At 49.3% G+C, this 12,196-nt stretch overlaps 1 protein-coding gene across 1 annotated transcript; it reads left to right on the top strand.

The window, feature by feature from the left end:
* Positions 1 to 279: 279 nt before the first annotated feature.
* Positions 280 to 11,850, top strand: TOP3A (DNA topoisomerase III alpha). The gene is made up of 20 exons (XM_082064433.1): positions 280 to 362; positions 952 to 1,199; positions 2,237 to 2,296; positions 2,710 to 2,783; positions 3,324 to 3,399; positions 3,955 to 4,063; positions 4,354 to 4,497; positions 4,955 to 5,125; positions 5,352 to 5,452; positions 5,576 to 5,650; positions 5,763 to 5,845; positions 5,964 to 6,171; positions 6,346 to 6,531; positions 6,964 to 7,093; positions 7,511 to 7,624; positions 7,706 to 7,871; positions 8,285 to 8,428; positions 8,718 to 8,840; positions 9,119 to 9,846; positions 10,902 to 11,850. The coding sequence occupies exons 2-20, from the start codon at positions 1,020 to 1,022 to the stop codon at positions 11,078 to 11,080; spliced, it is 3,051 nt and encodes a 1,016-aa protein (XP_081920559.1). The 5' UTR covers positions 280 to 362; positions 952 to 1,019; the 3' UTR covers positions 11,081 to 11,850.
* Positions 11,851 to 12,196: the final 346 nt, after the last annotated feature.

Genomic DNA, 12,196 nt, shown 5'->3' with positions numbered 1-12,196 from the left:
TCCGCCGCCTCCTCACGGCCGCCGCGGCCCCGCAGCCATCTTGGGGTCACATGACGCCGCGGCCTCTCACCCCGCCACCCGGAAGCGAAGCCGGTTCCCTCCTCCTTTGCGGTTGTCCCTTTTTTTAAAATCTTTGCCGTTTCTTGACGTTTTTGAACCCGGGACAGGCCCAGTGGCGGCGCGGAGTCGCAAACCGAGGCGGGACGGCGGGGGGAGGCGGCTGAGGGGCGACGCGGGGCATCTTGGGAGCTGTAGTTCTCTCCAGCCACAGGGGAGCGCTTTACGGCAGGACGTAACGGTGAAGGAAAGCGCGCCGCGTCCCTCCGCGCTTTGCGACAGAGCGAAGCGCGGGAGTGAGGGAGGTGAGTGAGGAGAGAGCGGCGGGGAAACCGGGGGCGACACTGGGGGTATCGGGGAGGGGCTGCCCCAGGTGGGAAGAGCCCGGCTAGGGTCGGAGGGTGGTGCGGGTCCAGGTTGTGGCGGGCGGGGCCAGCCCGGGCCTGAGGGGAGGCCTTGGCGGGGCAGGAAGCGGGTTGTGATGGGGGGAGAAGCTTCTCCAACTCCGTGCAGCTGTGAGGGGGCTGTGCCGGGCAGAGGGTGCCCTGCGCCGGGCGAGGGACATTCAGCGATCGCTACAGGGAGCTTGGAGCCAGGGGGGGTCGGGCTCTGCTCCCCAGGAACAAGCGCCAGGAGCAGAGGAAACGGCCTCAAGTTGCGCCAGGGGAGGTTGAGGTTGGATCTGGGGAACAATTTCTTCCCCAAAGGGCTGTGGGGCATTGGAACAGGCTGCCCAGGGCAGTGCTGGAGTCACCATCCCTGGAGGGGTTGAACAGATGGAGACGAGGTTCTCAGGGACATGGGGCAGTGCCAGGGGTGGGGAAACAGTTGGACTCAATCATGTTGAATGTCTCTTGCAACCAAACTGATTCAATGATTCTCCATCCTTGGCAGGATCCAGCCCCAGGACAAGGCCACAGCACCATGTCTCTGCCCCATGGGAGCTGTCACCCTCTCCAGTGATGAACATCTCAGCAAGACTCTCGGCCACCCACGGGGTCAGGATGCTGCCCCAGCGCCTCTTCTCCCGGGCCACAGAGGACATGTCATTGCAGAGGATCCGGAAGGTTCTGTGCGTGGCTGAGAAGAACGACGCTGCCCGGGGGATTGCGGATCTGCTCTCCAACAGCAGAATGCGGCGGGTGGGAACACACCACATCTTCTTACCGCTTCCCCATGCGCATACGGGTCTGGCGTAGCTGGCTGGAGAGGATCAGCTCAGCAGCTGTGCAGCACAGTCCCGATCTCAGGTGTAGCCCGTGTTGCAGCCCCAGCCTGCTTGGCAGAGCTCGGCACAGGCAGTTCCCATCAGCATATGCAATATCTCACACTGCTTTTGTCTCTGGCTGCTTCTGGCCATGCCAGGGTACAAGAACAGCTTTTGTGGACAAACACCACTTGCCCAAATGTATTTGGAAGTCTCAGATCCCTTGTGCTTGTGACTTAAGTCCTGTTGGAGTTCAGCTCCCTGTGCCCAATCTGCCTTCTCCAGGCACTGAGCTCTGGTTGAAGGTTTCCCGTGTCATTCTTGGCTTTGCAGTGTCTGCAAAAGGCTTCAGGAACTGAAACCAGCTGCTGGCCTGTATCTCCCCATGAAAAAGCACCATTTCTGCAGTGTCAGCAATTGTCAGGGGTTTACTGAAGTTCACATAGTAAAGCAAAGATGGTCTGTGGTTTGGAGAAGAGTTCAAAGATCTCTCCTTCTGCTGCTTTGTTGTGTGACCATTAACGGTTTGCATAATTACTTGGTATTTCCATGGTAAGGAACCAGAAGGTGCTTTTACACCATAATTATATTTGAATGAAAGGTGTTATTGAGATCCTGAGCGCTGACAATCCCAATCAAGGAAGATATCTCCCTGCTTCTATTTGTCATCTGAAGCAGGACAGTTGTTCATCAGGAACATAACTGCCCAGCCCCATTAAACAAATCTGTTCCCCACTCTTTGTAGTCACTATCGGTGGTGCGATAACCCCAATGCTCCCTTCAAGCCTGGTTTAAAATACTTTTACACTGGAAATCATCGTTTCAATGTCTCTATAAACGACACAGGCAATTTCTGTGAGCTGCAGTACCTGGTTTGCATGTGCGTCTCTGTGCTCTGCTGTAACAGCGAGGCGGAACGGGTTTGGTTTCTGTTAGGAGCCAGAAGCTCATCAACTCTCCTTTTCCTTCTAGCGAGAGGGGTTTTCCAAGTTCAACAAGATCTACGAATACGACTACCAGATGTTTGGCCAGGTAGAATTTCCTTTCATTCTGCTGCTGGATTAGAAAAGTGCAAAATCCTGATTATTAAAAGCCATTTGTCAAAAGTTATGAAACCCATTGCCAGTGACGGGAACATTTTGTCCAAAGATGAGGAAATGTCAGATATTCTTTTCTTGGCTCAACCACTGACCTGCTTTCTAGCTTTAATTCTTTCAACTTTCTGGTTTTATATCAGCCAAACAAATATTGCCATTTAGATTTGGGAGCTTTTTCCAAAAATTGAGTATAAGTCCACAGATTTAGGGAGCGAAGAGCTTGTTGTGATCCATTAGCAGGAGGGAGGCATCACTGATGTGTAAATTGAGAACTGTATCAAGGTCTTGGGGCTGTGGGCAGTTTTTAGCCAATGATGGGCACTAGTTACCTCGCTGTGTCTCTTGCAGAGCGTGACTATGGTGATGACGTCCGTGTCTGGACACTTACTGGCTCATGATTTTAAGCTGCCGTTTCGCAAATGGTTGGTACTGGGGGGGGGGTTGTCACCCTCTGTGTTCAGCCCCAAGCTGGGAGGGACTCTGCCATTGCGTGCTGATGGGTGCCAAATTTTAGGTAGAATAGCAAAAATATTGTCTTCCAAGTGCTGAAAAACCCCAAAGTCATAATAGTGGGTAAAATACATTAAGGCAGACCCAAGGAATTAACCAGATTCCAAATCCTGATTGTTTTTTCGTGCTCTTTGTTGAAATAGGAGCTGTTGGGGGAAGTGAGGCACTTTCTCCGTCTTCCCTCCCCTTTGTTCCCTGTGCTTGAAATAAGAAAAGTCGCTTGTTTAGGGCAGCCATCCAGATTTGCAGTTACCTCTGGTTGCTTTTCAATTCTATTGTTTTCAAGCGTAACTCAGCATTTCACGCAAACTCAAAGTTGTCTAAGACAAGGCCCATGATAAAGTATATTATTAATTCCAGCACTTGAACATCACTTCCTTACAAGACGGCACCAGTTATTGTCTCCCAACACATGTTTTTGTTGTGCACTCTGTTTATCCTCTGTTTCCCAGGCATAGCTGCAACCCTCTGGCTCTTTTTGATGCTGAAATTGAGAAGTATTGCCCTGAAAATTACTTGGATATCAAGGTACATTGTTTTTAAGAGTTTTCCTGAAACTCTTGAGTTCAGAGGTTAGTTCTACAAATATTGTCTCAGACAGGAGGAGGATTGGACCTGTGTCCTTAACATCTGCGTTCCTAGAGCTTAGCAAATTCCTCCTGCTTTTCCTAGGACTACATACGCTGTTCATTTGTGACACTGAAAGGCTCCTGCTCATGTACAATTAACTGCAGTAAAGGAACAACGTCTTTGCTAAAAGTAAAAATATTTTTTCCAACAAAGTGGAACTGGCAATTATGTCTCAAATTTACCAAAAAAATGACATTTTCAGCAAACAGATTGTGGTACAATCCGATCCAAACCATGTTTATTAACAGAGTCAGATGTAAATAAATGACTCAATTCTTTTGAAAGCTGCCTAATCTCATGAGAGACACAATTTCAAAATGTTATTGCAACAATCTATCTCTATGGATACAGGTCGTATGTCATGTTCAGTCAGTGAGTCATTCTGAAATTAACTGACAAAGCAAGTGGCCTGGGATGTCTCACGTCTTACTCTGGGTTGTTTTCTCGTCTCAGAGAACCCTGGAACGAGAAGTCCAGCAGTGCCAAGCTCTGGTGATCTGGACCGACTGCGATCGAGAGGGGGAGAACATCGGCTTTGAGATCATTCACGTTTGCAAAGCTGGTGCGTAGAGCATCTTCTGCATCAATCAGAGTTCTGCTAACGTGCTGATGTAACAGGTATCGCTGCTCAAAGGCCATGTAACAGGCATGTTCTCAATCTTGCTGTGTCCAGGTTAAATATTTTGGCTGTAGTTCTGATAAACATGTGGCTTTGATAGACCATAAATATATTCAGCTATTGGAAAGCTTAGAATAGTTTGACATCATGCTTTTTCAAAGCTGATTATTATTTGCTCCTTTCCATTGGCGTTTGAGTTGCTCTTTGATTTTTTTTCCTCTTGTGTCTCACAGTAAAGCCAAACCTCCAGGTTTTCCGAGCCCGTTTTTCAGAGATCACGCTTCACGCTGTCAGAACAGCCTGTGAGAACCTCACCCAACCAGATCAAAAGACAAGCGATGCTGTTGATGTCCGGCAGGAGCTGGACCTCAGGATTGGTACGTGTGCGTGGAACAGCTTTGTTATCAGCATGTGGTTTATTGTCTGTAAGTGCCTGAGCTCCCTTAGGCTGCTGCACAAACAGGACGGCGTCCATCAGGCTCTTCCTCACTTCTCGCCTAACCACATTGAATGCACATTGTTAAAGCCCAGCAAGGGGCGGTTTAGAAAAATCATGTGTTACTGTCTCTTCAACACAAGACAGAAATTCCCTTTGTGGTGTCATAAACCAGATTTTTAGACCAGATCCAACTAAATCACATCTCATGTTTTGCTGGAAAACACTCTTTGAAGCAGATGTTAGGCTTATAGCTCACGCAGCACTGACAAGCTGCTGCAACTGAGTATTAAGCTTAGAGTAAAATTAATACTCAGAGTATTAAAAAGAACCATCTGAAATGTGTTTATCCTTCAGCGTTTTTGTATTGAGTCCTGATGTTCGTTTTGTTTTCTCAGGTGCTGCCTTCACCAGATTCCAGACACTGCGTCTCCGGAAGATCTTCCCTGATATTTTAGCAGATCAGCTGATAAGCTACGGCAGCTGCCAGTTCCCAACGCTGGGGTTTGTAGTCGAACGCTTTAAAGCTATCCAGGCCTTTGTTCCTGAAGCCTTCTATAAAATAAAAGGTATGTTTTGGGAAAACGAGTCCTGGACTCCATTTGAAAGGGCTTGGTATGTACAGAAAGGAAAAATATCAGGGCAACAAACAAACTGTGCAGCAGAGGGGGTTTCCTCTTTTTTTCCATGACCACTAAGCAGAACTGAAAGGTTTCCCATTACTCTGGCCCCACTGCCTCTGTTGTATTTCTGTTGTATCGCTACTATTTCACTCCGATCTATTATTCTCCACAGTGACACACGATCACGAGGACGGCAGCGTGGTCTTCAACTGGAAGAGAAACCGGCTCTTTAATCACACAGCATGCCTGGTCCTTTACCAGATATGTATGGAGGTCAGAAAGCTTGTAAATCGTTGTATAATCCAGCATCAGCCAAACATTTCCCCCAGCCACCTCGCTCGAGATGTTTAAAGACCAGTTTGTGTAAACTCTTAAAGAAGGTTTTGCTTTGTTTAGGATCCGGTAGCGACTGTTGTTGAGGTTGGGAGCAAGCCAAAGAGCAAATGGAGGCCCCTGCCCCTGGACACTGTGGTACGTTTGAACTCTGATGAAAGGACTTATCGGAAAGAAGCTTTGAGCAGATATTTTACTCACCATTTCGAGTGATGCACAAACACTTTTTTCCTGGCTCCTCCCAATGCAGGAACTTGAGAAGTTGGCTTCCCGCAAACTGAAAATAAATGCGAAAGAAACCATGAGAATAGCAGAAAAACTCTATACTCAAGGGTAAGAAAGGAAGACTTGGCTTGGTAAACTTAATTATTTCAAAAAGAAACAGCCTTTAGTCCAAAATGAGAAGTATCTCGGAGCACCTTAAAGTGTTTTCCTGTCTTTTTTTCTTAAGGTTCATTAGCTACCCCCGAACTGAGACCAACATTTTCCCCAAGGAGCTGAACCTCTCGGCTTTAGTGCAACAGCAGACGCAGGACCCAAACTGGGGAGCGTTTGCACAGAGGATTTTGGATCAGGGTGGGCCAACTCCTCGGCGCGGAACCAAATCAGACCAGGCTCACCCTCCCATTCACCCCACAAAATACGCTGCAAACCTCCAGGTGAGTTTAACAAAGCCAGAGAGAACTGGGTAATTTGTATTGCTGGATAAATAAAGATAGGAGTCTTAATAATATTGTCATTAGCACAATATCATCACCTGAAATCCCACTGTAATTTCTTGACCTCTCATTAACACCAGAGGACACTGACCCTCTTTTTCTGTTTGATACTAGGGCAGCGAGCAGAGACTCTATGAATTCATTGTGCGCCATTTTTTGGCTTGCTGCTCTCAGGATGCCAAGGGACAGGAAACAACTGTAGAGATCGACATTGCTAATGAGCGATTCATTGCTCAAGGACTAATGATCCTGGCCCGAAATTATCTGGAAGTCTATCCTTATGAGAAGTGGAGTGATAAGGTGAATACCCTGAATAATGTAGATGGGAGAGGCTAAAATACTGGGAGCTTAAAATCGCACTTCACCGCCAGCTTCAGACCCCTCTGCAGAGTATTCTGTGACAATTCCTGCCCCACGGGCTGTTTCCCCTGGAGTGATCTCTGCTGAAAACCTGTGCAGCTTTATTGTGCCAGCTTTGGGGAGATTCTTCCCCTTCTGACACTGCAGCAGAGACCACACAGGGCTGTGGGGTTGACTTTACTCACCCAGAGGAGCCGCAATCGCTGTTCTGTGGGCTCTGGCAGCTCATTCCTGGCTAATCCCATGGGCTCTGAGCCTGGATCTCCTCCAGAACAGGGTGCTGCTCTCTGCACTGCCTTGCTCTTAACGTGACATTTTGCCTTCAGCAAACAGACCAGGAGGCAGTTTTAAAGAGATTCTCCTTCCCTTCAGGTTATCCCACTGTATCAGAAAGGGTCTCGCTTTCAGCCCACTACGGTGGAGATGGTGGATGGGGAAACCAGCCCTCCATTGCTCCTCACGGAAGCGGATCTGATTGCTCTCATGGAGAAACATGGCATTGGTCAGTATTGGCAGCGTGGCCTTTTGCTTTTGGGAGAACTTTGCTCATAAGTTTCTCCTCAACTTGTCTAACACCAGTTCTGTCCCACCCTCAGAGTAGGGAATTCTCGAAATGTCACTTTTGAGAGGAAATCACTTAAATGTAGAGAACAAAGGGGTTGTAGAGACCTGCAGGCGAAGTCCAGAGATCCTGAGGAGCCTGCAGAGTGCCTCCAGTCCCACAGAGATGTGCGATCTAGGGCGCAGGCTGTGCCTGCCAGCACATTGTTGGCCTCAGTGCCTGTGGGACACAAGGGCAGTGCTGCTCCTGACCATCGGTTGTCTCCTTCTCCCTTTAGCACCTTTAGCACATTCTGTAACAGGCACAGGGGAAGTCACTTCTTGGCATCTAACTGGGCTCAAACCCATCTGCTTTCAGGGACTGATGCCACTCACGCTGAGCACATCGAGACGATTAAGACGCGGATGTACGTGGGCCTTACAGCAGATCAACGGTTCCTGCCAGGCCACCTGGGCATGGGGCTGGTTGAAGGTAAGGGCAGGGCCAGTTTTGGAAGGTGACAGGTTCCTTACTTGCTCCTTTGTTTCGCTTACCATGCAGTGTGTTCCTCAGGCTACGATTCCATGGGCTACGAGATGTCCAAGCCTGACCTTCGAGCTGAGCTGGAGGCTGATCTGAAACTCATCTGTGAAGGGAAGAAAGACAAATCAGTAGTGTTGCAGCAGCAGGTCCAAAAGTACAAGCAAGTCTTCATCGAAGCTGTGGCCAGAGCCAACAAGTGAGTCGTGTCTTCACCCTCTTCCACTTGCTTTGCTGTTCTGGGAGGTGCTGGAGTGGGATCCTGTCACACTCTTTCCCTGGAGCTCTGCCCGGTCTGTGTGGGCATTTGCACGGGAAGGGATGACTCGCAGCCTGGCACGTTGTCATGGGTCAGTGCCAACTAACTGCTCATCTTGTTTTAAACTCTTTAAGATTAAATTCAGAGCTGGCTGGAGGAGATGGTGACATGCACTGACCTTTTTCAAGTTGTACCCTCACCTACCCTGTTCCAGAGACACAGTGCTGAGCCAACATGCTGGTGGAGAAGCTCAGAGGGGCTGCATGTGGGGCAGCAGGCCCTAATTCACCGCAGTGCCTGGTTGCTCTTTGCAGAGGAGACACACAAGATGCTCTGCTTGTTGTTTTTTATAGGTTGGACCAGGCCCTTGCTCAGTATTTTGGAGAAGCCGCAGAAATTGCAGAGCAAGAGGAGGTCTACCCAGCAATGCCTGTTTCCGTTCGGAAGTGTCCACAGTGCAACAACGACATGGTCCTGAAGACCAGAAAGAACGGCGGGTTGGTGATCTTCCCTCTTGTAGAACATAGCCTGCGGTGGTGGTTTATGTTTTTCTAGGTGTTGTTCGTTTACCTGCCTTCTGCAGCAAGCATGAAAGCTTGAGCTGCAGCTAGCTAACTCCACCAGCTGTGTAAGCTGTGTGGACTCAGCCAAACCTCTCCCTCAAGTACATATTTGCCCTTAAAATTTGTTGTTTTGATCATTTCTGGTGGCTGAGAAGACGAGAGAACAGATCACTGACTGTCTTGACTTTTCCTCTTCCTCATCAGTGCCTCTGTTCCCTGGCAGGTTCTATCTCAGCTGCATGGGCTACCCAGCGTGTAAAACTGCGGTCTGGTTTCCCGATTTTGTGCTGGACGTGGCCAGGGATGAGAGCGTCTGTGCTGTGTGTAAACCGCATCCAGTTCACAGGTAGGTCATACCAATTATCCCATGGGGAAATGCAGCCCCTTGGACGTTGCGTGTCAGCTGTCAGGGCCAGACTTCCACGGACTGGGCAACCATTTTCCACTCGGATCTTGGTGAGCTGGAGCAGCACTTTCATGGCTTGGGATGGAAAAAAGAGGGGTTGGGGAAACTTAAGTATAGCAGAATTTAAAAAATGAAACATGAAAATTCAAGTCCAAATCGAGGTCTGTTGGTGACAAGTGACATGAACTGGGAGACTTTTATTCTTCCTTTCCTTTTAGGCTGAAGTTTAAATTCAAGAGAGGCAGCGTTCCACCCGTGATGCCCCTGGAGTTTGTTGGTTGCATTGGGGGCTGCGACGAGATGCTAAAAGAGCTCTTGGACCTGAAGTATTTGCACAGGTCATCCCAACCCACGTCAGCATCCAGCCAGCAAGTGAACCGCTTGCAGGTCAGCAACTCCAGCAGGGCTGGTGGTGACAACCGGCACACAAGGGGGACCACAAACCTGGCAGCAGGACATCTGCTCCCCTTGAGCTCCACGAGAACACCCAGACCTGCTCCTTTAGCCGCTCCAGACGACGGGAACAATGCCGTGGTGTGCAACTGCGGGAACGAAGCCCTGCTCCTGACCGTGCGCAAGGAAGGGCCCAACCAAGGCCGGCAGTTTTACAAATGCAGTGCCAGCACCTGCAACTTTTTTCTTTGGGCTGATCAGAACTCAGAGGACAGAAACGAGGTGGCTCCGCGGGGCTCTGTGCTGCCCCGGCCCTTTGCGGGAAGGGGCCCAGCAGAATTCCAGCGCCCAGGAGGAGGGAGAGACCCAGGGCTCTTTGGAAGCAACAGCTCTGACTCAAGAGGCGGCACGGTCTGCAAGTGTGACCAGCCAGCCATCACACGCACTGTCCAGAAGGACGGGCCCAACAAGGGGCGGCAGTTCCACACCTGCTCCAAACCCCGAGAGCAGCAGTGCGGCTTCTTCCAGTGGGCAGACGAAAACGTGGCACCAGGTAAGGCTGGGCATGGGTGAGACATGAGGGTTGGAGGCTGTTCTTGGAGCTAAACACACTCCTCACACATGCATAACGCTACTGCAGCATGGCAGCTCTTGTAGCAACTCACACATTTAACAGACTTCAGGTTTTTCTCTTCAGAACAGCTGTCAGCAGCATTATAGCACTTCAAATCTTGCTGGTAACAACCAGGTCTGGCTTACCTCCCCAAGTACTGGTGGATATGTCCTTATAGCACACATCTGCTGAGCTCCGAGCTGGATGCTTTGCTTCTGCGTGCCGTAAGCTCGAGTGTCTGTCCGTCCGTGACTTGTCGGATAAAGCCCAGTGCTCTTTCCAACAGTCTGTTTGGGAATTTGTCCTCCCAAATGACGGTGCTCAGTTTGTAAGAGCGGTTACTGACTCAGTACGGGGTTGAAGCAGCAGCACCGCTTTTGGAGATCTCAAACCCCATTCTGTCACGCCAGGGAAACCACGCTGCTCCTTCTGCTCTAGTTTAGGGATTCAGTGACAGGCCAAGTCTTTCTGAAGTTTTGATCAGAGCCGAGAAACTGAGCGTGGCTGCTGTGGAAAGGTGCTGAAAACAAGTACCCATAAAAAAACATAATCACAAAATAAGGTTGCAAAAGGTAGAGCACCGACACAAAGGGACAGGAAGCAAAGTATGAGGTGGAGATATGGTCTTGAGGGAGATCTTCAACACTGGCCTCCTGCTCCTCCTTAGACATTAGGACCTAAAGGGGTAGAATCAAGTTTTCAAAACTCCTTAAACCCCAAGTTTTCCGCTGGCACGTGTTGTTGTTTCTGCCTCAGCTGTAGACCAGGGCTTGCAGCCAGGCAGAGCCATTTCCCCTCTTCTGTTCCGACATTGCTGTATTGCTGCAGGACAAATGGGTAACATTTAATTGTTGAGACAAATCTGAAGCAAGTGCAGTTCTAGGAACAATCTGAGTAGCTGGGATAGTAAAATCATTGATCCTCCATTTTGAACTTCTGTTTCTCTACCTACTTATATTTTCAAAGGTACTTAAACACAAGTTGTTTCTCTCTAGGGCCATCTGGAGATGTCTCTTTGAATGACTTTGGCAGCAGTGGATATTCCAGAGGGTTGGGAAGTAAAGCCAAGAGACCAAGTGGTTTCTCCTCAGGAGCCACTGCCAAGAAACCACGGACCTGTAGCGTTTGTCACCAGCCCGGCCACACAAGGAAAACCTGTCCCCAAAATCACTGAGCCTTGGCAGACACATCTCTGGGGAGCCTGAAAGGTCCAGGGTCATGAGCTGCTACAGGAGCAGCTGCTGCTGAAAGGAACTGGAGTCGAGAAACGAGCCTGGCGAATGGTTTCTGGAAGGGCAGGTAGCAGGATGCTGCTGCCGAGGGAGACCATCCTCCCGCAGGAGTTCCATGCCTGGGCAGCGAGGGTTCCACCAGCTCTGAAAGGTGGTTCTGCTGCTGCTGTCAGCCTTTGTTTTCAGCTGCTTTTCTGCTGAGCAGATTGGGATAGTCTAAACATTTCAAGGAAGCATTTAGAAACTGAATCTGCAGAGAAAACAGCGCTGGAGCTTGTCCACCTGCAGCTCCCACCGCGCTGGTGGTTCTACACAGCTGTTCTACCTGATGAAGAGCTGGGTCATAGCTGCCAGGACAGACACCGTGGCTGCTTCTTGCCTCTTCTCATTCCCAATCTTCCACAGTGTGGAATTTTATTTTAAGTTCCCTTCCAAGTTGACGTCACCTGAGCAACATTCCCATTTCTTTCTTGTGCCATACCACTTACCTTGGTTGTCCCCAGCCAGGTAGGATGGCCAGGTGCAGAGAAGCAGGATCTGGAATCTCAGCTGCAGGGCTCAGAAAAAGCCTTCGGTTTAGGCAGCTCCTGAATTTGAAGCTGAGTTCTTCCTCAAACCTTGAGACGTGCCTCTGTGATGCTGCTAGCTAATGGAAGTTATTTTTGTCAAACTAATAAGTTTCTTATTAAACTATTATTTAATTTTCACATTCGATACAGTGACATCTTAATTCTGCCTTATTATTTCTTCCTACTTAAAATAGTTAAGCTATTACTGTAAAAGCATACACCCAAATCTTGCTCTTTCAACTCACTCATCGGAACAATACAGAATCTTGGCAGAAACTCCCCACAGTGATTCAGAACTGAGCTGCAGGGGGTATGGAGAGCGGTTTTATCTCATCGGCTGCCGCGTTGCTTCCCCGGGGAAGGGCGGGCAGCTGCCTGAACCCGATGGGAGGTTCCGTTTTCCTGCACTTCATTTATACTGAACTCCCCGGGATGCCAGCCTGCCTCCTCCCGCTGTACAAAGCCAGGAGATCCACGAGATTCCTGTGT

Source organism: Streptopelia decaocto (genome assembly GCF_964273445.1).
Source record: "Streptopelia decaocto genome assembly, chromosome: 13".
In the NCBI taxonomy this organism is placed as follows: Eukaryota; Metazoa; Chordata; class Aves; order Columbiformes; family Columbidae; genus Streptopelia; species Streptopelia decaocto.
The sequence above is the reverse complement of the archived record's forward strand: the minus strand, read 5'-3'. Positions and strand labels throughout refer to the sequence as shown.